Source organism: Ochotona princeps, chromosome 13, assembly GCF_030435755.1.
Source record: "Ochotona princeps isolate mOchPri1 chromosome 13, mOchPri1.hap1, whole genome shotgun sequence".
In the NCBI taxonomy this organism is placed as follows: Eukaryota; Metazoa; Chordata; class Mammalia; order Lagomorpha; family Ochotonidae; genus Ochotona; species Ochotona princeps.
Genome location: NC_080844.1, coordinates 31,288,645 through 31,315,906, shown reverse-complemented (window position 1 = coordinate 31,315,906; position 27,262 = coordinate 31,288,645). Strand labels below are relative to the sequence as shown.

Genomic DNA, 27,262 nt, shown 5'->3' with positions numbered 1-27,262 from the left:
TGGGAGGCGGCAGGTGATGGCTCAAATACTTGCTCCCTCCCTGCAGTCTGGGATTCCTGGACTGAGTCCCTGCTACTGCCTGCAGCCTGGCTCTGCCCCAACTATTGCATCATTTGGGCCATGAACCTAGACACAAGAACTCTCTCTCTTGCTGCCTTTCAAAAAAGAAGTGGTAAAACCTGTCTTGCGGATAAGGAGAAATCTTACAGTAACTTTTTTCCATATAAATAATCTTAATGCACTTGGAATTTGAAAGCATACATTAAAACACCAAATAATCAGGCGTGCATACTGTGGCACAGCTTGTTAAGCCATCGCCTGGGTTGCCTACACCCAGTATCAGAGTGTCTAGTTAGCCTGACTACTCTGCACTTGTAACCCAGCTGCCTTCTACTGCACCTCAGAGGCAGCAGATGACGACATAGTACCTGGGCTCCTGCCACCCACACTGGAGACACAGACAGAGCTCCGCACTCCCTGCTTTAACCTGGCATTTATTGAAACCAATCAGCAAATGGAAAAGCTCCTTTCTGGCTCACCCTCCCTCTCTGTAATTCTGTCTTTTAAACAAATATGGGAAGAACACTTTACATGTAATGTCACTGCCTATGATGCCAGCATCCCAAATGGTCCCAGTTCATGCTGCTCCACTTCCCATGCAGCTCTCTGCTATGGCCTAGAAAAGCAGCAGAGGATGGCCCAGGTTCTTGGGACCCTGTACCCACATGGGAGACCCAGAAGAAGCTACTGCCTCCCAGACTCCGTTCAGCTCAGCTCAGCTCAACTCTGGCCAATGCAGTCATTTGGGAACTGAACCAGTGGATGGAAGAACTTCTCTGGCTGTCCTTCTCTCTGTAAGATCTGCCTTTCAAATAAAAATATTTAAATCTTTTTTCTTTTAAATAATAATGTGTTAATAAAAACAGCACTTTAATAAGTTAACTAGGCGATGAGAATTTGGCATGGGGCTAACATCCAGTACATCAAAGACAAACTAGTCTTACTTAAAACAAAAAGGCCTCCAGAAAACTGGAAGTCTCACATTTCTAAAATTAAAAAAAAAAAAAAAAAGGGGGGCCCGGCAGCGTCGCCTAGCGGCTTAAGTCCTCGCCTTGAACACGCCAGGATCCCATATGGGCGCCGGGTTCTGGTCCTAGCAGCTCCACTTCCCATCCAGCTCCCTGCTTGTGGCCTGGGAAGGCAGTTGAGGACGGCCCAGGGCTTTGGGACCCTGCACCCACGTGGGAGACGCGGAGGAGGTTCCTGGTTCCTGGCTTAAGATCGGCACAGCACCGGCCGTTGCGCTCACTTGGGGAGTGAATCATCGGACGGAAGATCTTCCTCTCTGTCTCTCCTCCTCTCTGTATATCTGCCTTTCAATAAAAAAAAAAATAAATGATTAAAAAAAAAAGAGGAAAAAAGATAATATTTGTTTTCCTAAAATGAAAAGGATTCTCTTAGCCCTGCTTTCAAAGTTATTTCAAGATGTGTAACTTGTCATTTCCAGTTAAAAACCATAAAGTTCAAGTCTCCTTCTTTTTTTAATTATTCACAATGAAATAACATATTTCTGCTTTGTTAAAGAGGTAAAACGGGCTGACCTCATAGCATAGCAAGTTCAGCCACCTGTCAAGGCCAGCATTCCATATGGCCACTGGTTCAAGTCCCGGCTGCTCCACTTCCAATCCAGCTCCCTGCTAAAGTGTCTGGAAGAGCAGCTGAAGATGGCCTAACCAGGTGGGCCCCTGCACCCTCATGACAGACTGGGATGAAGTCCTGACTTCCACCTGGCCAAGCCCCAGTTGTTGAGGCCATTGGGGAGCAAGCCCCAGCAGAAGGGAAATCTCTCTCTGTGCCCATTGCCAACTCTGCATTTGAAAACAATAAAAATGTTTGTGAAAAGTAAAAGAGAATTATGAGGATAGCGGAAACTATAAGGAAACTGATTAACAGAAACTTCTAAAATTCTAAAATTCCAAAGTCAGTTCTGAGATTGCTCATGTGTAAGAACACTCAATCAACTGTTGTGGAAAAGGTATCCTCAAGTGAACATTCAGAATGAGACTTTCAGGAGCAACACTAGACAATTACTACACAAGCTAAAACTCCTAGGTAGCTTTTAATTGACCAGACCACAGTACATGTCTGCTATTAAAACACAATAAATGCTTCTTACAGTTTCCTAATCTTGGCAAAGACCTCATCATCACTCGCTTTAGGTCCCTTTAAGATTTTTCACATCATCTGTGAACTCCATATTGAACATTATCATCTAGCAAAATTACATTCATATATAAAAACTCAAACTTGTTCTTCCTTTTTCACTAACGGATGTAAAAAATTTTCACTTAGTCCAATGAATCCAACTCAAGTTCACAAGAGTTATTCTTCCCTTTACCGCCCCCATAATGAAACAGCAAATTTCATACTTATACCACATTTGTGACTACTTCAAAGTTTTATAGCTTTACAGCTTCGTTTGCGCTTGAAGAATAACTTGAGAATAAATTGCTCTTGAAGAAAAGTCAAAATTCTCAGTAAAATGATTACAAAAAAAAAAAAAATGGGAGGACTCAAGTTTTCAAACTCCACTAAAGGTTTCCCTGATTCAGTACTTCCTTTTTAGTGCTATCACAACGACAACTTCCACCATCGGCAAGTAGCGAATAAGTGCTCCTCTCCCAGACTGTCAACTACACAGGAAGGCAGGGCCGTTTCACTACCGCTCAGGGCACTGGGCACAGGTAACTAATAATTTGTTGGGGAGAGGAGGCGGAGAAGCTCACAGAATGAACATGTCTAGAAAGAAAGGCGATGTCTGACTTTCAAAGTGATTTATTTAAACTTTTTCTTCATAAACCTGGTTCAGTTTCTCAGCCCCAAGTCTCAAGCAGTTTAACCGGTGAGCTTTGGTTAAGTGGGAGGACAGACAGAGCATGCACGCTAAATGCCACCCGCCAGCGTCTGGATACAACCACGCGAGCCAAGAGGAAGCCCACATATACACAGGACAAACATCGAGCTGAGAACCACCCTGCCTAAGCTTGGGCTGTAGGGTTAGAATACTCGGGTTTTCCTCCCTCCCTAGCTACCTCCGGTCATGCCCACACCATCCAGCGCGTTAAGCCGACGAAATTGCTTAGGGAAGGAAACGAGACCCTGGCCTAGCCCCCGGGGGCTCTAACCTGCTCCCTCCGGGGTTACAGACGGCCCCCCTGAAACGTCCTTTCCCTTTTCTCCCACTCCACAAGTGTCAACACTAAACCTCAACCAGGGACGTGGAATCGCGGCATGTCAGTCACCACGTCCAGGAGTTAGTCGAGCTCGTGACACACCAAAGAGTGACCAACTTCCCCCGAGGAGTCTCGAACCGGCGTCCTCCCGGGAAGCCAGGCAGGTAGCGGAGCGGCCGGCTACCTTGGCGGGGGAGGCGGCGGCGAGCCCACGCTCAGGCGGGCTCCGGGTCCCCAGCCAGGGCCCCCACAGCCGGTCGAGGAAGGCGGGCAGAGGCTCCGACATGGCCAGGACAGCGCGCCGCCGCCTGCAGGTGCTCGGGCCTCTCCGAGAGCCGGGAAGAGGCGGCGCCGCCCGCTCTGCCCCACAACCCCGGGCTGGCCGGACAGGCCTAACCGGGCGCTCCCCGCCCTGCTCGCCCGCCCACTGCTCCTGCAACGCCCGCCCCGCCGTTGGGCGCCGACCGCGCGCCGCCGCCGCGCACTCACCATTGTCAGCACCGCCGCCGCCGCGTCCCCTACGCTTCACCCCTCGTCCCCCAGCAGAACTCCCGGCCCAGGATCCCTCCACCCTAGCGCCCGGTCACGTGACCCCGGGCGGCCCGCCGCACGTGACCACTCCCTTCCTCCGCTCCCCTCCCCCCAGCGCCCGGCCCTCTACCGGCCTCTGGCCCCGCCCTCACGGAGAGGCCGCTTGGGGGCGGGGCCTCACGCTCCGCCTTTCCAGGACTGGGCGGGGCCGCGGCCGATGACGTCAGGTGGGAGGGCGAGGATACGCGTAGGTTCTCCGGATTCTCCTGTCACGTGACAGCGGTTGGCCGGCGGGCTTCGTGGCCGCTCGGAGTTCTTGTTTGTGAAAGTATTTTGAGCGGATGGGAGGGAAGGAAAAAGGGTTTGGTTGGGCAGCCTTATACATGGCGGGGGTACCGACACCTTTACTGCCTCATCTTTCTGGCGGGAGAGATGGATCCTCCTGATCTAGAAAGGAGACATTCTTCCACCTTCTCGAACTGTTGTAGGGTTTTTTGACCCCGAGTACAGCAGCAACCTCAATTCTTGTCTCGCAGGAAAGAAGAATTTTCATGCAGACACAGTTTAGTTTTAAAGTAGGATTTTTTTTAAAAAAGTTGAGAAAGGAGATTCCCGTCCTAGTGAGAGGAGGGGGCCCCGAGATCCTCTGCCATAGTGGCAGGAGGACAAGTAAAAAGACCTGTATTAATGGTGGGAAAAGAATCTTTTAAAGGTTCCCCTCAAAGGTGTTTCTCCATAAACAAAGAAAATTCCTGGTTTCCATGGTACCTGGCACTGGGACAAAATGCCAGAAAGGTGTCACTGGCCAACTTGCTTGGTCCCTTGCTAATGATACAGAGGCCCTCCCCCTTGGCAATGGCCGGAGTTAGAAATGGGCTGAGGCTTCAGGTCGGGAATTGATATGTTAATGTCGCCTTTGTCTCTTGGGGACGTGTGTTCTTGGTAAGTTAAGATATGCACTTGTCTTGGGTGAATCCAAGAATGGTGGGAAAAATACCCCTTAATAGACAGAAAAAAATGACTTGGGGACCCAGAATACCCTAACTGCCTACCACCCAGTCTAACTCCTCTCACAGAACTAAACCCAAGTTTGTGGGTTTTGACGACTGGTTAGCTCTCTCGCTTCTGAGAAGACCACTAGAAAGAAATCTTAAAGTTCCAACGTTGGTTGCTTCTCTGGTGGTCGAGAGCCACTGTGACGGGAAGACGCTTCTGGAAAGTTCTCGCGATGCTGCTCAGGCTCTCTGTGGCGTTCACTGCGTGCTAGCCGTGGTGGAATCGCCATGGAACGAAGTGCAGGATGTGCCGGCCAGAGCTGAGCCCTGCACGTGACCGGTAGGGAAGGCTCACGCTAGTGTAACACGGCTATCAAGTTGTGCAAGCAACACTCGGGGTTAGGATCACCGAAATCCAAATGCATTATGTTAAACACAGTATAATTAAACTGGAAATCACCAAAAGTAGCCAGAAACTTCCTCAAGTGCTTGGAAACTCGAGAGACATAATTCTAAGCCAACCTATGTCAAAACAAAATAGTTTGAGCTTTATCACACTGCTTAGAGAGAAAACTGTAGCAGTAAATACATATGTTTGACTAAAAAAGTTAAATATAAATCAGTAAGTTTCTACATTAGTAAGTAAAAAAAAGCGCATTAGCATGTGCATGGGATTTAGGGGATATATGGTTCAATTTGGCTGGGAATCTGAAACTGTTCTAAAATACTTATTTTTTTAAACCTTGCATATAGTTAAATGATCTTCAACAAATAGGCCAAGACTATTCAACAAGAATAGTCTTCTCATAAATCTTAACTTGAGATGTGAATATAAGATTTAAGACTATTAAGTTGAAAGAAGGAAAGCTTCTCAAAATTGGGTTTGGAAAAATAATTGGGCTTGGAATTGATTTTTGCTCTTTTGAAGATTTGGTTTTATTGGAAAGACAAGATTTCAGGCCCAGTATAATGGCTCAGAGTAGAAATCCTCACAAGTTCTGGGATAAGGGTGCCGGTTCGTGCCCCTGCTGCCCCACTTCTCATCCAGCTCTCTCCTTGTGGCCCGCGAAAGCAGTGGAGGACGGCCCAAAACCTAGGGACGAGGTACCCATGTTGGAGACCTGGAAGAAGTTCCTGGCTCCTGGCTTCAGATCGGCTCAGCTCTGGCCATTGTGGTCACTTGGGGAGTAAATCATCAGACAGAAGATCTTCCTCTCTGTTTCTCCTTCTCTATATATATCTGATATTGTAATAAAAATAAATAAATCTAAAAAAAAAGGCGACCTTGGTTCTCTCATACAATTTTCATGCAATTTCAGGGAGTCAACCAAGGTTTATTAAAGATAGAAACCTCCTGCAATAGCATCAGGAGAGCGACTCCAAGAGAGGGAAGAATGGAGAAAATGATGGAAACAGCATCTTCGAAGCACAATTTGGCTGAGCAGAGCAAGAGTTGCAAGAGGGCGGGGACAAAACCCTTTTGAGGGCCAGAATTGTAATCCTGTGCAGCTTACTCGTGAGTTAAAAAAAGAAGAGGGCCCAGCATGATAGCCTAGTGGCTAATGTCCTTACCTCAAACATGCCAGGATCCCATATGCGTGCCAGTTCTAATCCCAGCAGCCCCGCTTCCCACCCAGCTCCCTGCTTGTGGCCTGGGAAAGCAGTCAAGGACGGCCCAAAGCCTTGGGACCCTGCACCTGCCTGGGAGACCCGAAAGAGGTCCTGGCTCCTGGCTTCGGATCAGCTCAGCTCCAGCCGTTGTAGTCACTTGGGCAGTGAACCATCGGAAGGAAGATCTTCCTCTCTGTCTCTCTTCCTCTCTGTATATCTGCCTTTCCAATAAAAATCTTTAAAAAAAAAAAAAAAAAAAGAAAATTCCCAGCAATACCAGAATAGGTCCCTAAAGGAAAGAGCAATTTTGAAGGGTGATGGTCTAGGATTTTACAGCCTGAAAATGGGGACATTCTCATGATTGATCCCCGAAAGAGACGGTTTTCATTGGTTGTTTGGATAATTCCCATTGAGGCTTAGCCCTCTAGGTTGCTTGGAATTCTCATGACTTAGTTGCAGTAACCCAGAAAACCCTGCTTTGTAAAGACTAACACACATCAACACCTGCCACAGAAACTAGTTGCTTGAATTTTCTTATCTCCAGGTAATGGCCCCTGTACATCCAACTGGGAGTAGTTAAGTATCACCTCGCATTAATTAAGATTGTGCCAGGATGAAGCCAGGCGCCTGGAACCCTATCCTACAAGGATGACAGGGGCCCAAGCACTTAAGCCAATCTGCTGCCTTCCCAGGCACAAGCTGGGAGCTGGTTAGGAAGCAGAGCAGCCCAGACTCAAACCTGCACTCACATGGATGCCAACATTGCAGGCAGCGGCTTAGTCCACCACACCAGGATGCCAGGACCTCACGTTTTGGGTTGTTGTTTTTTATTACAATGCTCAGTAAGCCATCTTATCCAATAGTTCCCAGTGGTCTTTGCCTCCACAGTGTTCATATCCCTGTGTGCACTCCTCCTGATTCTATCAAGGTTGCTCTGTGTGACGGAGAGAATAAAGTGGAAGGGATGATGTGTGACTGCCAGGCTCTGACTTGCTCTCCCTTGCTTCTGCTCTGAGAGAAGTTAGCTGCCACGTCCACAGCTCAGTTGAGAGGCCCACACACTGGGCTAGTACCACCTTGCCAACCACAGGAGGGAGCCATCTTGGAAACTGACCCTCCTTTCTCGGTCAAGCCCTTGTGTGACTTTAGCCAGTGAACATCCTGCTTGCAACTTTGAGAGAAACCTCAACTGGAAGCACCCGGGTAACCCTCTCACCAACCAGGAAGCATAAGAAGCTTGTTGTCTTAGGGCACTGAGTTCTAAGGTAGTTTGCAATGCAACAATGGATAACTAAGACATGCTATTTTGTTTTTAATTTCCAATGACTTTTTTTTTTTTTAAGATTTATGTATTTTTATTGGAAAGGCAGATTTACAGAGAGAAGAGACAGAGAAAGAGCTTCCATCCTGGTTCACAGCGACTGGTTCACAGCGACTGGAACTGAGTCAGTCTGAAGCCAGGAACCAGGAGCCAGAAATGGGTCTCCCATGCAGGTGCAGGGTCCCAAAGCTTGGGACCATCTTCTACTGCTTTCCCAGGCTATCGGCAGAGAGCAGGATCAAAAGTGGAGCAGCCAGGACATGAACCAACACCCATATGGGATCCCAGCACTTGCAGGAGGGAGGATTAGCCAATTGAACCATTGTGCCAGGCCCCAAGGAACTTTCTTCTTCTCTGAAACTCCTATGATATTATTTGTTCTCATGAAAATAGATCTTTTAAAAAACCTCCAATAACAAAAATATCTAAGAATGGAGATTTGTGCAATAATTGATGGTGTAGTTACTTCCCCAACAAGCCACAGGTTTGTTAGTTTCTGTAGACTGAGAGATTAGATTCCATGCCCTTGTAAAGCATGGAGTGAACATTTTAGTTCAAGAAATGACCATCAGTGCAGGGCAGTGGTCCTCAAGTGGGGAAGGTGTCTCTCCCTCATGGACATTTGACAGTTAGCTAGAGACATTTTTGACCATCAAGTCAAAGAGCAGGCAGAGGGAGCTCAGAGCATTCAGTGGGTAGGAATAGGAAATGCTGCCAAACATCTTGCAATACCCAGGTCAGGCCCCAACAATAAACATCCTGTTCCTCAGGTCAGGAAGGCCATGGCCTAAACTCCCCAGTTTAGTACAAAACTAGGAAGACAAGATTCTGTACAATAAATTGTATACGTATTTTAAACAGGGACTCAAATAATAAAATGAACAACATACTTAGGGAATAGAGACAAAAAGCTTCAGCAAAATCTACCATTCATTTCTCTTTGCTACATTAGCCATTTTTTTCTAGGATGACTCTTGATTTAAAAGAAAAAAACATGTATAATGTGAAATGTATCCGAGTTACTTGTTTTTGCATCACAATTTATGTAAATTGTGTTAATGGTTGATTCCTGGTAGCTTGGTCCTCGGTGGGTTTTGTTGATTCTGTAATATTGGATAAGAAGTGTGATTATAAATCAAAGATCTCCAAAGGGAAAACTGGAAGGAGTTCCCAGCCCTCTCTCCCACTTCCCCACAAAGCCCTGCAACAAAGCAGATGAGTTCTTGACAGAGAGAACCCAAAGAGTAAAAGAGTAAGAATGAGAAAGTCTCTACATGGGTTGTATACTCTTTCCCTCATGTGGCTGAAAATGTTTCCTTCCAACTATCTGCCTTTCCTTTGTGCCAGAGAAGACTACACATCCCATTCTACCTCATTCAGTTCCTAGTGGACTGAGTTCAAAGACAATGGACAACTGGTGTGTCTTTGTTTCCTTCTGAATCCCCTGCATGTAGCACATCATTAGACTCTTTAATCATATGAAACAACTGTAACACATTTTCATGATTATAGTGTATATGCCAGACACACACACACTAACCAGGTCCTTTACATTACCTCCTTTAATCTTCACCACAATCCTGTGGCAAGTATTGCTAATGTATCATACAAATCATAATAATGGTCTGTGTTTATTGATGTCTCTGTGGCACTGTTCCCGTTACTTTCTACATATTAACATATTTGAATTGTTGCTACAGGTTAAGAACAACGAACCATTGCCTTGAACATGTATCTATTCCTATTAGAACAAGTCTCTGGGACCTATTGTAGTCTACATGCCAACTTGTCCCGGGATGGTACTCAACAATGCACTCTGCTACTGGCATGGTACATAGTCAGCAACATCAGTAGCTTGATGATCAGTGGAAGCCCATGCCCAGCCTCTGTCCAGGTCATGATGACCACTCCTTTGTGGCACATTGTATTAGTAAAGTAGACCATGACAGAAGCTGACACCTACCTAAGTCATTGTGTCTACCTGGTTGTGCAGTGCCTCTTCTACAATGGATGCTCTGATAGGCAATAAATTTGATACAAAGGGTATCACCCAGGCTGTGTGCAATAGCCTAGTGGATAAATCCTCACCTTGCATGGGCCGGGATCCCATGTGGGCGCTGGTTTGTATCCCGGCCGCTCCACTTCCCATCCAGCTCCCTGTTTGTACCCTGGGAAAGCAGTAGAGGATGGCCCAAGGCGTTGGGACCCTGTACCCATGTGGGAGACCCGAAAGAAGCTCCTGGTTCCTGGGTTCGGATCAGCTGAGCTCTGGCCATTGCAGCCACTTGGGGAGTGAATCATCGGACACATCTTCCTCTCTGTCTCTCCTTCTCTGTTTATCTGCCTTTCCAATAAAACAAACAAAGAAACAAACAAATCTTTAAGAAAAGAGTATTACCCTCTGTGCCTTCCTGGGGCACAGAAATTGGATTTCCTAATTTCCCAATCTTTCCAATTTTGGATCCTGACCAACCACTGCCCATGAAACCGTATGTATTCCAACCAGAAGCTGCTTCTCTTCCCAGGGTAGATGGCCAGAACCCTGTGCACTGGGAGGCCTTCCTCTCCCAGCTCTGTGCCCAGGTAACTCTGATTGGCTGTAAATATAGCTGCCTACCATCCAGTTTCAGTTTACTCCCCTGTGCCAGGCTAATCCATGTGTGACCCAAGCTTGAATCTATTCCTGCTCTGTCAGTTGGTGATTGGATAACCATAGATGTGAGGGGCTCAGGGAGTGACCAGCGACCCACCAGCGGTGATGCCCTAGGCTCAGGACACATTGGCACAGTACACTACTGGATGTTCTCTGAGCTGACCAGCCAGCCCAGGCTCTTCAGACTATGTAGGAACAGATGGTAGAAGAGTACAGATTGCCCTGAGAATAAACTGTAAATGGATAAAAGTTGTTTATATCCAAAAGACTGTAAACCATTTCCCTCTTTTTTGATGGGGATAGAAAAGAAAGCGTTTATCTAGTGAGCGAGTGCCCAGCTCAGAGCTGCATGCTCCACAGTGACGGAAGTGCTGTGACTGGACAGGGGCTGCAGAAGAACTCCTCCTCTGAGCCCGTGATACTCCCCTGGTTGCTGCAAGGCCTCACTGGTGAATGGAATGCATCCCTGAACTCTTTAGGTTTTTAAGGGCACTACTATCCTCTTATATTCCCCAGAAGAGGAAGCGTTTCTGATGTATTGGTAGACAGGAGAGGAGTCGCTTCAGAAGTTTCCAGCAGGTCTTCCCCATTACAACAGCTTCTGTTACACAAATCACAAAGCCACCATGGCAGTTGTGCTCACTACCACATCTGACCATCTAACTGCACACTCACAGATCTGGGTCATATTCCAGTTCATGTAGTACTGACCACCTCATGCTCCGCCTAACAGGACAAACCAAATTTACATAGTTCAATAAAAATGGAGAAACAAATAATAATACATTTATGTGTTTTTTAAGACTTCAAGAGACACATGTGATCAAAAATACGTAAAAGTATCTGTTGTATTTAGAACAAGAGGCCCCCAGAAGCTTAACCCTTGGGTTTTACTTCTGCTTTAACAGAGTAACACTGGAAGATACACACATGCCCAGGGAGCCAAGCAGCGTGTGGTGCTGGGGGCACAACCATACTCCAATTTGGGTCTCAGGTTTCTAGCTTTAATGGCACTCAGGATTCTATGCAAGTGACACCTGTTAAGCTCTGCCAACCCGCAAGCAGTGAAAGGATGGTAACACACTTCACACACTAAAGCAGGTCAAATAGCCACTCTAGAATCTCGCTGTTTCATCTTGGCTTTTGTTTGTTTGTTTGTTTATTTTTGCATGGGAAAATGGACATATCTATAATTTATAATCACAAGTTCCTAAAGAGTTAGGTATAAGATATTGTTAATCAATTTCCTTTCAAACAGAACTTTTTGAAGACAGTATATGTATTTTTTTTATTTAAAGCAATTTTATAGACATGGGAACTAGCCAATTTCATAATAATATTAGTTGAATATGACATTCATTCCCCCACAAATAGGGCGATTTTCTGAAAAAATAGGGTAGATGAGAGCAAGCCTAATCCTTTAAGAATTCATTAGGGACAAAAGTGATACAACTGAAGTTTCTTTTGCAAATGTCTTAAAATTTCTATACAACTTGTTGATGTAATCTTTAACCACAGTACACAGAATGTATGGACTGCATTGCCTGGTGCCAAGGTGGAGAATCCTGTCATTCATATAATAAATTCATCTTCTGATCCAGCCTGACCCATTTCCTGATCATGTGAGGGAAGATTCCGCTTGAGGGACTTCATGTCATAATAGAAAACATCTTCGTCCAGCAGCGGCTGGTACTCCCTTTCCACTTCCGAGGGGAGGCTGCTTCCAGAGCCGCTTCCTAAGCCAGAGCCGGAGTCAGAGCCAGAGCCAGAAAGGTCGTCAGAAAGAGGGAAGGCGTCATTCAGGTTCTGGGATTTGATTCTGCTGAAATATGAAAGGAAAAGGAAACACAGTCAAGATTTTTTTTTTTTTGCCTAATGTAAAATTGCTGCAAAACTTCTAATATAATGTAAGTATCCATTATTTGGAACCTGGGGACCAGCAGTGTTTTGAATTTCAGACTTTTTTTTTTTTTTTTTTTTTTACTATTTTGCACCATTACAAATGTAGTGGAATATTTTGGGAGGGGACTCAAGGCTCAATACAAAATTCATTTATGTTCCCTTTATGTCTAATATCCACAGCCTAAAAGTAATTGTGCAGAATATCTTAGCACATCTGCGCATCTTACAGGCCGGTGGCCACAGCACAGATTGTGCATGCATTGCACAGGAACTCAAACTCCAAGGAGGAGCTTGGAGGAGAACATGTGGGACATTCCTCTCATCTCTGTGCCGAGAAGATGGTGACAGAGGTGTGAAACAACATCCCTTTAAAATCAGAGAAAAATCTACTTACAGGAAAGGGTCAGTCCTGGGAGGAAGGATCCTGTTGGAATCCCCAGGAAGCAGGTTGAACACGGGTCCCTTTTCTTCAATGCAGTTGGCAGAATTACTGTCGGGGCTGCAGCGTACCCATTGGTACCTGGCTCTCCGCATAGGATAACCTGGCCAAGCAAGGAACCCACATGGTTAGGAACTTTCTCTTCTGCCCACAGCTTCCTACCACCCCGCCTATCTGAAGTTTTTAAGCAAACAGATGCCGGAGCGCACAGAAGGCAAGGAGTGCCCGTTCATATAAACGCAGCACCCACTAGTGCCAGTCTTTCCCGTACACTTTTCGGCCTTTTCACCCCACTCCTTTAAAATAAGCAGAAAGTTTAAAACTAACTCCTAGCTTTATAGTCTGCCTGGAGCAAGACCTCAATCTTGCTCCTGGCCTAGTCAGAGAACCCTAACTTCTTTTACTGTGAAATGAAGATACCAACAACATCAGAAACTGGTTACAAAACTCAGACGAGAAAATGCATGTGCAAGCTTTAACATAATGCCAGGCACTCGGCAAGCATGATCCTAATAGCATTGTACCTTCCTCTCCACCTTACACAGGAAAATGATGGAGGCCACACAGCTGCACAAGAGAGGACCCAGGATCCCAGCCCATTTTGCACCCCAGAGCTGGCCTCTCTTGATGGACAGAGTTGAATCAGGTTCAGAAGGGCTAAGGAGTGTGCTGAGAAGTTCTTAAGACCTCACAGGGACACAGTAGTTGGGTCTTAGGGCCACAGTGTCCTTGAAGCTCAGGTTTCACAAGAACAAGTCTCCTCTATTTACAGAGACAAGGATGCTGCAATATCCGGGTCTCTCGTCACTACTTTTGAATTTAGATTTTCTAGTTAATGCTCCAAGTCAGATCCTTCCAGGTTATATAGGAAATCCTGTATTGGTCCCAGGTCATGAAACAGATCCCTCATGCAGCGATTTGTTTACACAGCTTCTTTCCTCCCTACCCCCACACCAGCTTCACTCAAACACGCTACTAGTCACCCAGCAAGAAGGAGCATGCCGAGATTTCTTGTCCAGCAGGAGGATATGTTAAAGACCAGCACGAGACAGTAAGGAGATGCCCGTAAAACACAAAGCATTCACTCCTTAGAGGTTGTGAACCATGCAGTGAAATCGGCGCTGTGATAGAGTGGACTATTCAGCATCATGGGAAACCCTACATGAGTGGACATCAGAACCCCACTTTGAATGCATAACCATCTCAGCACACAAACAGACCAGGGAAGGATCAAGAGGAAATATGACAAGGGTCGTGAGGTTAGAATCTTCAGTGGTTTTTTTTCTCATTTAATTTTCAAAATTACTAAACAATATTCCTGTAAAATACAAACATGTTAAAGACTCTACTGTAGAAAGGAAGGAAATATTCTGCTATTAACTGTTTCCCTTTTGCTCCTTTTCTTTCTTTTTTTGGAACTACCGTTCTACCACAGTCTTGCCCAAGGTTCCTGAGTATGGTGTGCAATGTGCGATCCGGGAACAAACGATCCAAACCACGCTGGCTCTGTCACTTGCTGGAGTCCAGCTCCAGCCAAGAGTTCGGAGCTCGGGAAGGGTGCGTGGAGTTGGCGATAAAGAAAGACACAGACACTGACACTTGGTGCGTTCTTGCTATATGCTATATTCTCCAAAAGAAGCTGTCCTTTTTATTTACTTAGACACATCACTAGCCTCTGCACAAACGTTTGATTTTTTATCTTTAACTTTAGAACTAAGACAGCATACACAGATGTTCAGTTAATTTTTACTTCATGGTCAACCAGGTGCTCTTAAAGATAATTCTGTAAGTTATTATAATCAGTTTCTTTAAAGCAAACCATTATTCATTCTTCAGAAGTAGCCATTAGGTGACAGCCAGAACTCCAAGGCCAAGGCACAGATGGTTACCTACTAATCAGTAAAACATTCCTACCTACTACATTTTATTTTCACAACTTATCTATCACATAATGGGAAAGACACATCAAAAGAAAAGGAACATAAGGATCTAAGGCAAAAAGTTCCAAACGTTAAATCCCCCTACAACTGCAAACCCTACAACCCCATAAACAATTAAACAATAATCAAAAGTATATCTCTGTGATGTTAGTAGAATTGCCCTAAATTTCCTCTAGTTAAAAAATTATAAAAACAGCTAAAACAGCTGCATTTTCTATGCTCTAAAAGTTGCAAGGACAGGCTAACCTTTAAGGTCACAGTAACTATATTTTTTTTGCCATAGCAGTTTCCACTCATACTCCCATCAATTCTGTTAGTTTGTAAAATTCTTATTAAGCCATTTCCCAGAAGGCATGCTATATGTCTGGGCCAGATTTCAGGACAATGGGTAGGCACGCAACAAGGTGTCCAGAAATGGCATGGGTTTAATTGTACTCCTGTGCGCAGTTAAAGGCCCACTCACCAAGACATTATCAGTAACATTAATTCTCAAGCTCATATTACTTGCCAAAGCCATCTCACAGGGGCAAACAATGCCTCAATAGACTACAGGATTCTTAATGGGGTGCTTGAGTGTCCATGCAAAAGGGTGGTGAGACTGCATCAAGGTGGTCAGAGAGAAATCCGCCGGGCCCTGCCAAACAGCTGGAAGCTCCCCCGGGCCCTGCCAAGCAGGGGAGCTGTTCTCTTCACACCTTCGTGCCATCTACACCTACTGCACGGTCCCCTGCAGTCACTGCCTCAGGCTAGGGATCGGGCAGGAAGGATGGCATCGCAGTGTCAGCTCCATACTGCCTACGTGCCTTCTCTGCACCTCCATTCCTTCCTCTAGGCAATGGAGAGACTGAAAGATCTAATCATAAGACATAAATACTGTACCTAGCACCAAGGTGGGAATTATGTAAATATTAACTTCTCTGATGGCAAGGAGGAAAAGGACAACTGATCTCTTGTGGTAACCAGCTTGTAGAATTTAAAGTTTAAGCTCTTGTTCCACCATTTAATATCTGATTCTTCATTTATCAGCTTTTAATGATGAGTAATAGTATCCCAAAGAGTTCCTGTTGAAAGTACGTGAAATATCTAGCACAAGCCTTAGCTCCTGATGCGCATTTAATACACTTAGCTCTTCTTATGATTTGTTTCCACAGCGTCATTGGTTTGACATCTAATGCTGCTTAAAAACTTCTGTTTTTTGGTTTGTTTTGAAGGCAAGAATTAAAAAAAATTCGGGGCTCGGCAGCGTGGCCTAGTGGCTTAGGTCCTTGCCTTGATCCCATATGGCTGCTGGTTCTAATCCCGGCAGCTCCACTTCCTCTCTGTCTCTCCTCCTCTCAGTATATCTGACTTTGTAATAAAAATAAAATAAATCTTAAAAAAAAAAAAAAAAAAAAAAAAATTCAACATCTCCACCAGCAGAGGGCGATGTCTTCACACCCTATGTCAATTAGACCAGCGCCAACAAACAAGGCAAACACGTGTGGCATTTTCCAAGTTTTAGCAGCCATATTTCAAAAAGTAAATCGAAACAGATGCAATTAATAAACTGAATAGATCAAAGCGATGGTTATTTTAACATACAATAATGAAAGTTATTAGTGAGATATTTTGCATCTTTTTTCATGCTAACTCTTCTAAATTGTATGTAATTTGCATGTACAGCATGCTTCATTTGCACTCGCTGTATTTCAAATGCTCACTAGCCACAGGTAGCTCATGACTACTGTCTTGGAATGAGTGAGTGAGCGCAGTCCCTACTACATGTGGCTATCAAGCTGAGAAAATTCAGGTGAAAGACCTAATCTTTTCACTGGTATAACAACCACAAGCATGGTAAATTAGTAAGAAATATTTCTAAAATACAAAATGACCCTAATTTTATAAAGAGAGGGTCTAAATTTTATCAAGGGTGTTTTGTGTTGGGAGTAATAAAGATATTCTACAAGCAACGATGGTTATGGCTGCACAACTCTGCAAATATACTAAAAACCGGGCCTGGCGCAGTAGCCTAGTGGCTAAAGTCCCTGCCTTGCATGCGCTGGGATCTCATAAGTGCACTGGTTCATATCCTGGTGGCTCCATTTTCCATCCAGCTCCATGCTTGTGGCCTGGGAAGGCAGTCAAGAACAGCCCAAAGCCTTGGGACCCTGCACCCAAGACCTGGAAGAGGCTCTAAGCTCCTGGCTTCTGATTGGCTCAGCTCCAGCTGTTTCGGCCAGTTGGAGAGTGAATCACTAGATGGAAGATCTTCCTCTCTGTCCTCCTCCTCTCTGTAAATCTGCCTTCCCAATTAAAAACAAAACAAACAAACAAACAAAAAAAAAACCCCAATGGATTGTGCACTTTAAATGGGGGAGGTGCCAATACTGTGGTGTGCGGGTCAAGCCACCATTTGGCACGTCTGCATCCCATGGCAGAGTATCGGTTTGGGTGCTGGTTCTTCTGCTTGCAATCCAGATCCCTGCTGTGCATCCCGAGAGGCGACAGATGATGTCTCAAGTGCTTGAATGCCTGTCTTCATGTGGGAGACCCACATGGAATTCCTGGCTCCTGGTTTTACCCTAATCCCAGCCAATGTGGCTATTTGAGGAGTAAACCAATGGATGGGAGATTCTCTATCATTCTTTTTTACATACATTTTTAAAAAAGGAAATAAAAAAGAGAAATGTTAAAAAAGAGAGAAATGTTCCCTTCTTGAAAGGTTCCCCATACAGGATCTGGGGGTTGGTTTTGTACTGGAGTATTTACTTATTTGGAATGCAAAGGGACAGAGAGGAAGTGAGAGCTAGAGATCTTCCACCCACCGGCCTGCAATAGCCAGGGCTGGACCAGGAGGAAGCCAGGTGCCAGGAGCTTCTTCTGAGTCTCCCACATGTGCACAGGGACCCAAGTACTTGAGCTGTGTTCTTCCCAGGTATGTGAGCAGGGAGCTGGATCAGAGGTGGAGCAGCCAGGACTCCAACTATGGGGATAACAGCATTGTGGGAGGTAGCTTACCTTGCTGAACTACAAGTCCAGTCCATGAAAGGATTTTTCATCCCTTTCCTCGGGCCTGGCACAATAGCCTAGTGGCTGAAATCTTCACATGTGCCAGGATCCCATATGGGTACCAGTTCATGTCCCGACTGCTTCACTTCCCATCCAGCTCCCTGCTTGTGGCCTGGGAAGGCAGTTGAGGACGGCCCAAAGCCTTGGGACCCTACACCCACATGGGAGACCCAGAAGAGGTTCCTAGCTCCTGGCTTTGGATCTGCTCAGCTCCAGCCATTGCAGCCATTTGGAGAGTGACCCAGCAGATGGAAGATCTCTTCCTCTCTGTCTATGCTTCTCTCTGTAAATCTGTCTTTCTGCTAAAAATAAATCTTTAACTTTTTTCCATAAACTTTTTCAAGTACCCTCTTACATACACACAGTCACTGTGTGAGCTCTCCTTTCTGTGAGTACATGTTATCTCAGTAAAAATACAGGAGTCTCTGTATATTTTTATATTGTGCTACCAGTTCTTCCTCATTATAGTCATGGTTTGCTAATTTCCTATCCGTCTTGGAAACTTATCACAGGCATTTCAGAAAAATAAAAAAAAAAGTAAGCAGAAACTGCCGAGAGGGGGAACAAAGACATTTTGACGCATTCCCTTCAGCAGTCTCATTATCTGAGCCTCAGCTACTTCCTACTGGCCTATCAGTTCCACAAAATGGATACGCTTCCCCCAGCCTGGCACGGTTTAACAGGCTATAAAAAGTTCCAAGTTTACTTTCAATTTCTCCTTTCCCTCAGTAGTAAACTTCATAGAGAAAGCCTGAAAGGCTTTTGGTCTTGAACAAAAATGAAACTTCGAACCCTTGAGTTGTGGCAGAGTTAATTTGGACCTTGACGTTGGCTGGACAGTTCTTCCATTTGATTAATTATAATTGGGCCCTGGGCAACAGGCACCATTTTTTGTTGTTGCTGTTGATGTGGCAAGAGGCTGACGTAGAGAGCTAATGAGATGATGCAAAGTGGCGCTAATTCCCCTGAGCAGGGAGACTGGCGGTCATTACCGGACACTGGAGGTGCAGGCGCTGCCCAAAGAGCAGCACACGCGTGTGGAGTCATTACCACCGGGGTGACCTAGGAGACAGGAAGGTGGGGACTCACACACAGACTGGCTCTGGCCCCTGGACCACACCAGAGCTTAGGTTTCCCATTGTCTCTGTATTTGCATCTTGGAACAAGAGAGGCGGGAAGAACGTAGGATTTGCAGGCCCCATCAACAACCCGGTGGAGTGCATTGCGAGCTGGGTGAGCTGCTTGTGCACACCAGTGTCTCCTTCACATCCACATTTCTAGATCTTTGTGCTTTGCACATACAGTTTTGCAGCCTGTCTTTAGCTGGGTTGGAATCATAGCAAAAATAAGTTCGAGCATGTGATGCGCTCACAACTCCCTACCATCACCCTCCCCTCCAAATCCGTATGTTGAATTCCTAACCCACAGTGCCTCACATTGTGACAGTATTTGGAAATAAGGTCATGGTAGATGTGTAACTCGTTAAGGTAAACATATCAGGGTATCCCTAATCCAGTGTGTCAGACCTTCTAACAAGAGGGTGTTAGGAGACGGATGTGTGAAAGAAAAGCCATGTGAGGACGACGGAGGGAAGAAGCATCACCTATAAGCTAAGGAGAGAAGACTCAGAAGGAAACCAATACTGCCAACACCTTGAAATTGGGCTCTGGCCCCTAGAACTGTTGGAGAACAAATCTGTGCGTTAACCCAGACCGTGGCACTTGGTGTTGCAGCCCAAGCAAACCAGTATAGCATCCCGAGATGGTTTAGAAAATGTTCAAAACCCAGTCAAAATTCTTGATCAAACCAACAGGTGAAATAAACAGATCTACTTCTAAACATTATCAAAGAAGAAAGAACAACGTTATTAACTATTTGCAAAAAAAAAAAAAAAAAGTTAGGCTACATATTAGGGCCCGACGCGGTAGCCTGGTGCCTTGCATGCACTGGGATCCCATATGAGCACCAGTTTGTGTCCCGGCTGCTTCCCTTTCCTTCCAGCTCCCTGCTTGTGGCCTGGGAAAGCAGGCAAGGTTGGGCCAAAGCCTTGGGACCTTGCACCTGCATGGGAAACCTGGAGGAGGCTCCTGGCTCCTGGCTTTGGATGGGCTCAGCTCTGGTTGTTGCAGCCACTTGGGGAGTGAACCAGCCTACAGAAAATCTTCCTCTCTGTCTCTCCGCTCTGTAAATCTGACTTTCCAATAAAAGAATGAATAAGTGATTTAAATAAATAAATAAGGAAATAATGAAATTTATATTAGACTTGAGACAACTTCCATATGTATAAATAAGGAAACATATTATTACCATAGTATTCAATTTTGTAACTTAAAAAAAAATTTATTTTATTAGAAAGATCCACAGAGAGGAGAGACAGAGAGAAAGATCTTTCATCCTCTGGTTTACTCCCCAAATGGCTGCAACAGCTGATCTGAAGCCAGAAACCAGGAGCCATGAACTTCCTCCAGGTCTCCGATGTGGAAGGATGGTCCCAAGGCCGTGGGCCGTCCTCTGCTGCTTTCTCAGGCCATAAGCAGGGAGGCTGGATGGGAAGTGCAGCAGCCAGGACACGAACTGGCATCCATATGGGATCCTGGCACATGTGCCAGGAGAGGATTCAACCACTTGAGCCATTTGCCAGGCCCAATGTTGTAACTATCTTAAGATCGGCTTTTTAGGGGTGAATTTGAATATGTTTTCACTGACGATCCCTGCCTATTTTCTTGCTGTATGATGGCCTTTTCACTTCTTATTTGTTGAGCTCTTCACTGGGTAAAGCCATCAAGCCTTTGATAATGGTATAAAGTTTAAAATATGTCATCACAATAATACACAGGGATTTTTCAAGGAGTGTGCCATCCAGTGCCACATGGCATTGCACAGCAGTCTGATGGGGTGGCGGCAGGGCTATCACTGCTGTCCCTTACCCACTGTAGGCCTCTCATGCCCTTTATGTGTAGATGTGGGCTCAAACCCTGATACCCCTCCCAAGGACCCTTCTTTGGAAACACCCTAGCTTTTCAGCCCATTCTTTGTATCTTTTTTGGTTCCCTTTTCCAAGGAACAGTTAAATTTACCAGGTGGTGACATAAATGCTAGTCATTTCTTACAATTTCATTATGGTCTTACTTCAGGTTTATTTATTTATTTTTTAGTGAATACATACTATATTAGGAAAGTTTTTTTTTCATTCTGATTTTTATCTTTTGAATCTTCATGTGACTTTTTTTAGGGAATTTCAAACACAGAAAGTCACAGAGCTCTCGTTAGGGGCATACCCAATACCAACTGGTTACTCAAGTCTGTGCTACCAACAAAAACCTCGCTGCTGCTTTTTGAAAAAAAAAAGTCTTGCTTATTGTTTTCATTTTACCTGGTACAGAGAAGCAGAGACAAACACTGATATCTTCATTCACTGTTTATTCTCCAAGTGCCTGAAACAGCCAGGACCAGGCCAGGCTAGAACTAGCATCCTGAAACTAAATCCAGGCCTCGCAATGGGTGGCAGGGCTCCAGGTATTTGAGCCATTTCCTGCTGCCTACCAGGGTTGGCATTAGCAGGCAGCTGGATGGCAAGTAGAGTAGGAACTTGAACCCAACCACTCCAACATAGGATGTAGCACGTAACCACACACCGTGCGCAACGCCCACCCCACGTCACTGCTGTTGATTATTAGGGAAGTAGTGCTTCTAGTTGGAGATATCCCATGAATGGTCCAGGTAAAGCCAGCTTTGTTCCCTACCATCAATGACCTTTTATACTTCAAATATAAACTAATTCATGCAAAAGTTACACCAACACCATTTGCTGTTTTTCTTCAATGTTTTTCTTCTAATTTTAGCATCATGAGGAGAAAATAATTTTACACCTTTCCAATGTATATGGAACATCCCTGAGATCATCTTTCAGCTTTAATTTCCCCCGGAAGTAAGAACATGATGGATTGGAGTCACTTCGAAGAAGTATATGCAACAAGTGTGTCACTGTGACTCAACATTTCCCCTTGCACTTGGGGGAGCCTCACATTTTCTGTTTATCGGGCTATGACCTTGCTGAGACCTGATTCCGTATTTACCAAAGGAGAAGACAGCATATTTGTCCTTACTGTAAGCTCATCATCTTTGTCCTCTTCTTTGAACACTTCAGTCTGAGCAAACCACCTCACATGCCAGCGAAACCCCAGAAGACAATGCCAAGCATGATGCTTCTCTGAGTAACAGCACGGACACACTTTTTGGTCTTTCTTTCAGCTCTGATAGTCTCTGTGTTACTTACACCTATCACTGAATTTTCAGGAATAGCCCAGTTTTAAAAGAAAACACAAAGTCAGACTTCTCTTGGTTTTCAAGAGTAGTTTCTTCCAGTGCTGAAATGACACCATGACTGTGCACTAAGACTTGGGACTGAGGTAGACCCTAGGGTTGGGTATAGGGTGTGGGGGAGAGTGGAGGGAATATCTCCCAGACGCCTGCAGGGGTCATCTCTGGGCAGTAGACCCATGAGCCATTCCTACATTGCTTTCCTGGGTTGTTACGTTTGACAAGTTAACGCCAGCATAACACCGCATGCTGTGATCACTGGGAGAGTCCATTATAAGGCTGCACCTGCCTCAGCACTGGCATCAAACACTAAGGAGTTCAGCCTTCCCTTCATCCCCAGCATCCTCCTTTGCCTGTCTTCTACTCATTTTCTATACATTTTGTGCACTGAAAAAACAGTAGTCATTTGTGTGAACAAAGAACAATCCCAGGGACCCCGATTCCCGCCTCTTACCTTGTGCTGAGGAGTCCAACAGGAGGACGAGGGCGAGGGCCAGGACGAGTGTCCTGCAGGTGAGGAGCGTCTGCATGGTGAGCAGCTCACGCCAACCACACAATTAGGAAATGGAGCGGGGTGCTGGCTGTCCCTTTTAGAAAAGGTTCCAAAACCTCAAACCCTGCCCAGAATGCACGTCACAATTTCCTGAACAAATAGAAAGAGATCCACATCAAAACCCAGAAAGACAGAAAGGCCACAAAATACCCATTATGAAACTGTCCTGGACTCTCCCCAGACCCACTTTTTCTCCAGTTTTGTTGTCTGCTACTTGCCTGTTGAAGTTTTTTTTTCCATTAAAACAGTAGCATCAGCATTCAGGACAGGTTGTTTTTACTTTCTTCAGGTGACAATCTAAAGTGCAGATGGCTCACAGCACGAGCCCACTCCCCCATCCTCCCTCTGGCACTGCAGGGAGAGAGAAGGGGGCTAGGTCCTGCCTCTCCCTCCCTGAGCACCTCTCAGTAGAAGCTTCTCTTGCTTTTCTTTTTCATTCAAGAGTAACCAAAGTCACCAAGCCCTGCTTGAGAAGTAAGTTCAGTTCTCATTCACAGGAGCAGGTGCTCAGGTCTCAAACACCTTCCTTTTTGGGGACTCAGTTTCCCTCATGGGATGACCGGTTCTCCTCTACCTCGGGAATCTAACAAGGATTTGGGGTTACACAAAGTCAGATGGAGCTGACCTGTTGCCTGGCCCTGGGACACCCTGAGTGATTCCTACAGCTGTGGCCCAGTTCTACTTTCATCTTTGCCCCTGGTAGAACTCTTCAGCTGGATCTTTGGCCTTGAAGAAGCCAGAAGTCAGGAGCCAGGGCGAGAGGGGTGTCCTTTTAGGAGCAGGTTGTTCTGTGTGGGGACACACAGACCTCTGTTCTCCATAGCAGATTCTGGGGGTCTCAGGCCTTGAAGGACGGTCCCCCAACAATCCAGCAGTTTTCCCTGGGTCTTCTCAAGACTCAGCCACTCCCCTTCCAACCAGCCTGTCCCACAGCGGGTGCAGACACTTCTCTGTACTCGCTCTCACCCTTGCTTCTCCTTTGACAGGAGGGCGGGGTTTCCCTTCCCTTGTTTTAGGCTTCCTGCTGATTCCTTTACCATTTCCTGCAGAGAACAAGGACAGGGGCCCAGAGTCAATTGTATGAGAACACAGGAGTGCGTCCAAGCCCTCTGCTGTGAACTCTCAGAGACCACCTGCAAATGGGTCCTGCAACCCTTGGGTCTCTTCAGAGCCCAGTGGCCAGCCCCCAGACTCTCCAAAGCAGCGGGCTCCACACTATGAGGCGTTAGTTCCAGCTAGAAATATCCAGCTTCATCTCTGGTCTCTTTTCATCCTAACCCCCAATTTAAAACCCTGGCACCCAAACAACAGTTTCTGCAATTGCGTCAGGAAGTTTCCTGCAATCTCTCTGGGTTACCAGAGCTTGAGCTGGAGAAGGATATATTTTGGGGGTTCCTCTCATTTGCATACTTCATTTCCTCACTCTCTGGGTCATGATGCTTTTTTTTTTTTCAAACACATTTTCAGTGTTTACAATATTTGCTCTTTTTCTGCCACCCTGATAACCAACAGCTCTCTTTACAGACTTCCTTCAGCCTCATTGCCCTGATCATGAGGCTACATAGAAGCAGATCAAGGCATACCACAACCAGAAGTGTTGGGCTTTGTAACCTGGAAGTGGTGGGTGCATGGAGGGAAACATCAGTGCAATCGTTCTTTGCATTATAGTAACAAATTCAGCAATGATTTTGATGTACCGGTGCTCAGGTCGTCGTAACTGACAGCTGCTGGTCCTGCACACGACATCAGATTTACAAGAACCGGGGCTGATGTTATCTCGAGTTCTTCATTTGTTTTGACTGATTTACTTGGAGTGGAGGCATTGTTTTTAAGGTAAAAACTGTCATGTAGGCTTTCTAAAAATAAAACGCATTAAAACTAAACAACTAAACAATAAAAAAAAAATAGAATTCCTAGCTCCCAGTTCATCTGCCACACTAACCAGCTGAGCAGTGCTGACATTCAATGTCCATATGTCCATAGTGAATGCCAGCAATGCTGTCAGAGGCTTAGATTGCTATACCACAGCTCTGTCCCCAAATTCTGGGTTCATTTCTAAGTCCAACTTCCTGCCAGTGCACATCCTGGAAGGGCATGACTTCCATCCCTGGAACGGGATGACTCAAGTGACTGGGTCTCTGACGCCCATGGGAGACTTTCTGATTCTTGACTTGGGTCTGGTAGTCTGTCTTTAAAACAAATTGAATCAATGTACTCTTAAATAAGTACAACACAATATGAAGCAGGCATTGTGACTCAGCAGGTTAAGTCATTGCTCAGAATGTTCACCTATCATCAAAAAGTGCCAGTCGAGGCCCTGCCAACCCTCCTGGGAAGGCAGCAGATGGTCCAAGTCCTTGGGTCTCTGACACCCACACGGGTGACCCAGTTGGAGTTCCTGGCTCTTGGCTTCAGCCTGGCCCAGCTCTGGCTGTTGCGGTCATTTGGGATGTGAGCCAGTGGATGGCAGATCTCTTTCTTCTCTGTCTCTCCCTCTCTGTTACTCTTTCAAATAAATCTTTTTTTTTTTTTTTAAAGAAAAAGAATAAAGTACAAAAGTCCCCAAACTACAATGATTCCACTTACAAATTTTTGATTTTCCAATGGTGGAAAGGTGACATACATTCAGTGGATCATATTTGGACTACGCTCTTTACCCAGGCAACATGTGGTCGAATAATCCCTCATGAGGGTATGCTTGTAGTAGGTCTTAGAGTACACTAGTTGCTAAGTCAGGATATCAAGGTTGGTTGGATTCAATGCATCTTCTACTTACGTTACTCTCCATTGTAAGTCAAAGAATGTGTGTCTCTTGTTGGTAACTATCCTCACTATCTAGTATAATACAACCCTTGAACTTGTTGCTCCAACACTTTCAATAGAGATGGTAATCACTGAAAGACTAGAATTGGCTTAGGACTGACTCCCCAAGGAAGGTGGAGGAGGAAACCAGTGGGGAGGAAGGAGAGGACCATTAGGAGCAGGCCTGAGCTTGCTCAATATATCTCAGCTCAAAAGCACACTCTGGAATGACAGGGTTGGTGTTGGGATCTTCTTTTCTCTGTGTAATCTGAGACCCATCATGTCAGAGGCCTCCCCAGTTACCGTGATGTGACAGGGAGAGCCAGGTCCAGTCTGACCAGCCAAGCCAAGCTCCCTGCCACTTAGGACTGCATTGTGACATTTGTAGCCACAGTGACTATTAAGCCCTTGAAATGTGGATTGCTGGATCTCGTGTGGTATCCTAGTGGCTAAAGTCCTTGCCTTATATGCACCAGGATCCCATATGGGTGCCAGTTTGTGTCCTGGCTGCTCCATTTCCTTATCTAGCTCCCTGCTTGTGACCTGGGAAAGCAGTAGAGGATAGTCCAAAGCCTTGGGATCCTGCACCCATGTGAGAGAGATGGAAGAAGCTCCTGGCTTTGGATTGGCTCCACTCTGGCCATTATAGGTACTTGGGGAGTGAATCCAGCAGACTGAAGATCTTTCTCTTTCTCTCTTTAAATCTGCCTTTCCAATGAAATAAATGTTTTTTAAAAATCTTGATTGTCCAAGATGAGATATGCTGTATTTATAAAACATATACCGATTTCTGTGTGATAGAATGTAAAACATGTTAATAATTTTTAGATTAATTATATCCTGAAATGATGTTTGAGATATACTGGGTTAGAATATATTACCAAAATTCATTCCAGTTGAAAAGACAGAGACAGAAAGATTTCACATCTACTGGTTCACTCTCCAAATGTCCACCGCAGCCAGGACTGGGACAGGGCCAAAGCCAGGGGCCAGGAACTCAATCCGGGTGTCCCCTATGCATAATAGGGTCCCAACCACCTGTTGCCGCCCAGGAAGTACATTAGCCAGAAACTAGAAGAAAAACCAGAGCCAGGATTTGAACCTAGGCCCTCTCTAATGGCATCTTAGCCACACCAAGCACCCACTCGTCTTTCTACTTTTAAAAATATATGTACTTGGGCCCGGCACTATAGCATAGTGGTTAAAGTCCTTGCCTTGCACACGCCGGGATACTATATGGTCGCCGGTTCTAATCCCGGTGGCCCTGCTTCCACTTCCCATCCAGCTCTCTGCTTGTGGCCTGGGAAAGCAGTCAAGGATGGCCCAAAGCTTTGGGACCTTGCACACATGTGGGAGACCCAGAAGAGCTCCTGGCTCCTGGCTTCGGTTTGGCTCAGTTCTAGCCGTTGCGACTGCTTGGGGAGTGAACCATCAGATGAAAGATCTTTCTCTCTGTCTCTCCTCCTCTGTATATCTGCTTTTCCAATAAAAATAAACAAATCTTGTGCGTCATGGGCAGGGAAGATGCTTCCCAGAGATGAAGGCCGCTGATCCCGAGTTTGGACAAAGTCAGGTGTGGCCAATATGATGTTCTTATGTCATTCCTTTAAGCCAGTCAATGGACAGCGAGTTTGCACTTCTGGCCAAATTGGACCTTCTGCCAGGTTTTGCTGTTTTCTCCATTTGCCAAAGATTGTTTTTCTTTTCTTTTCTTTTTTTTTTTTTTAACCATTTCTTGAAGTTTGCATAACATTTTCCAAAACTTCCCAACCAACGGCCAGCTGCTTACCCCAGACACCCTGCATATCCATTAAGGCACTGTTCTCAGGAAACAACTGTGGGGTATGCTTGGAATACAGGTCCTGCATAGTGGGGTGAGGGGGAAACCTGTGCCTTTTTCCACCTCACTTTGTT

At 45.5% G+C, this 27,262-nt stretch overlaps 2 protein-coding genes across 4 annotated transcripts in view; both read right to left on the bottom strand.

Moving 5' to 3' along the window:
- Positions 1–3,826, bottom strand: part of VPS26A (VPS26 retromer complex component A) — a 30,551-nt gene extending 26,725 nt beyond the window's left edge. The window contains exon 1 of one of the 2 annotated variants that reach the window (XM_058671550.1): positions 3,723–3,826. In XM_058671550.1, coding sequence (XP_058527533.1) covers positions 3,723–3,725 — 3 coding nt within the window. In that variant the 5' untranslated portion in view covers positions 3,726–3,826. Of the gene's footprint in view, positions 1–3,417; positions 3,695–3,722 lie in introns of those variants that run through there. The other variant, XM_058671549.1, reaches the window with a different exon arrangement.
- Positions 3,827–11,178: 7,352 nt separating this feature from the next.
- SRGN (serglycin) lies at positions 11,179–23,375 on the bottom strand. Of its 2 annotated transcripts, none has more exons than XM_058671553.1 (4): positions 23,172–23,375; positions 22,448–22,636; positions 12,641–12,788; positions 11,179–12,163 (listed from the first exon to the last, which is right to left on the bottom strand). In XM_058671553.1, the coding sequence occupies exons 2-4, from the start codon at positions 22,521–22,523 to the stop codon at positions 11,917–11,919; spliced, it is 471 nt and encodes a 156-aa protein (XP_058527536.1). In that variant the 5' UTR covers positions 22,524–22,636; positions 23,172–23,375; the 3' UTR covers positions 11,179–11,916. The 2 variants fall into 2 exon arrangements, with proteins under 2 accessions (XP_058527536.1, XP_058527535.1); XM_058671552.1 differs by having other exon boundaries at positions 11,179–12,166; positions 23,172–23,339.
- Between the last annotated feature and the right edge of the window lie 3,887 nt (positions 23,376–27,262).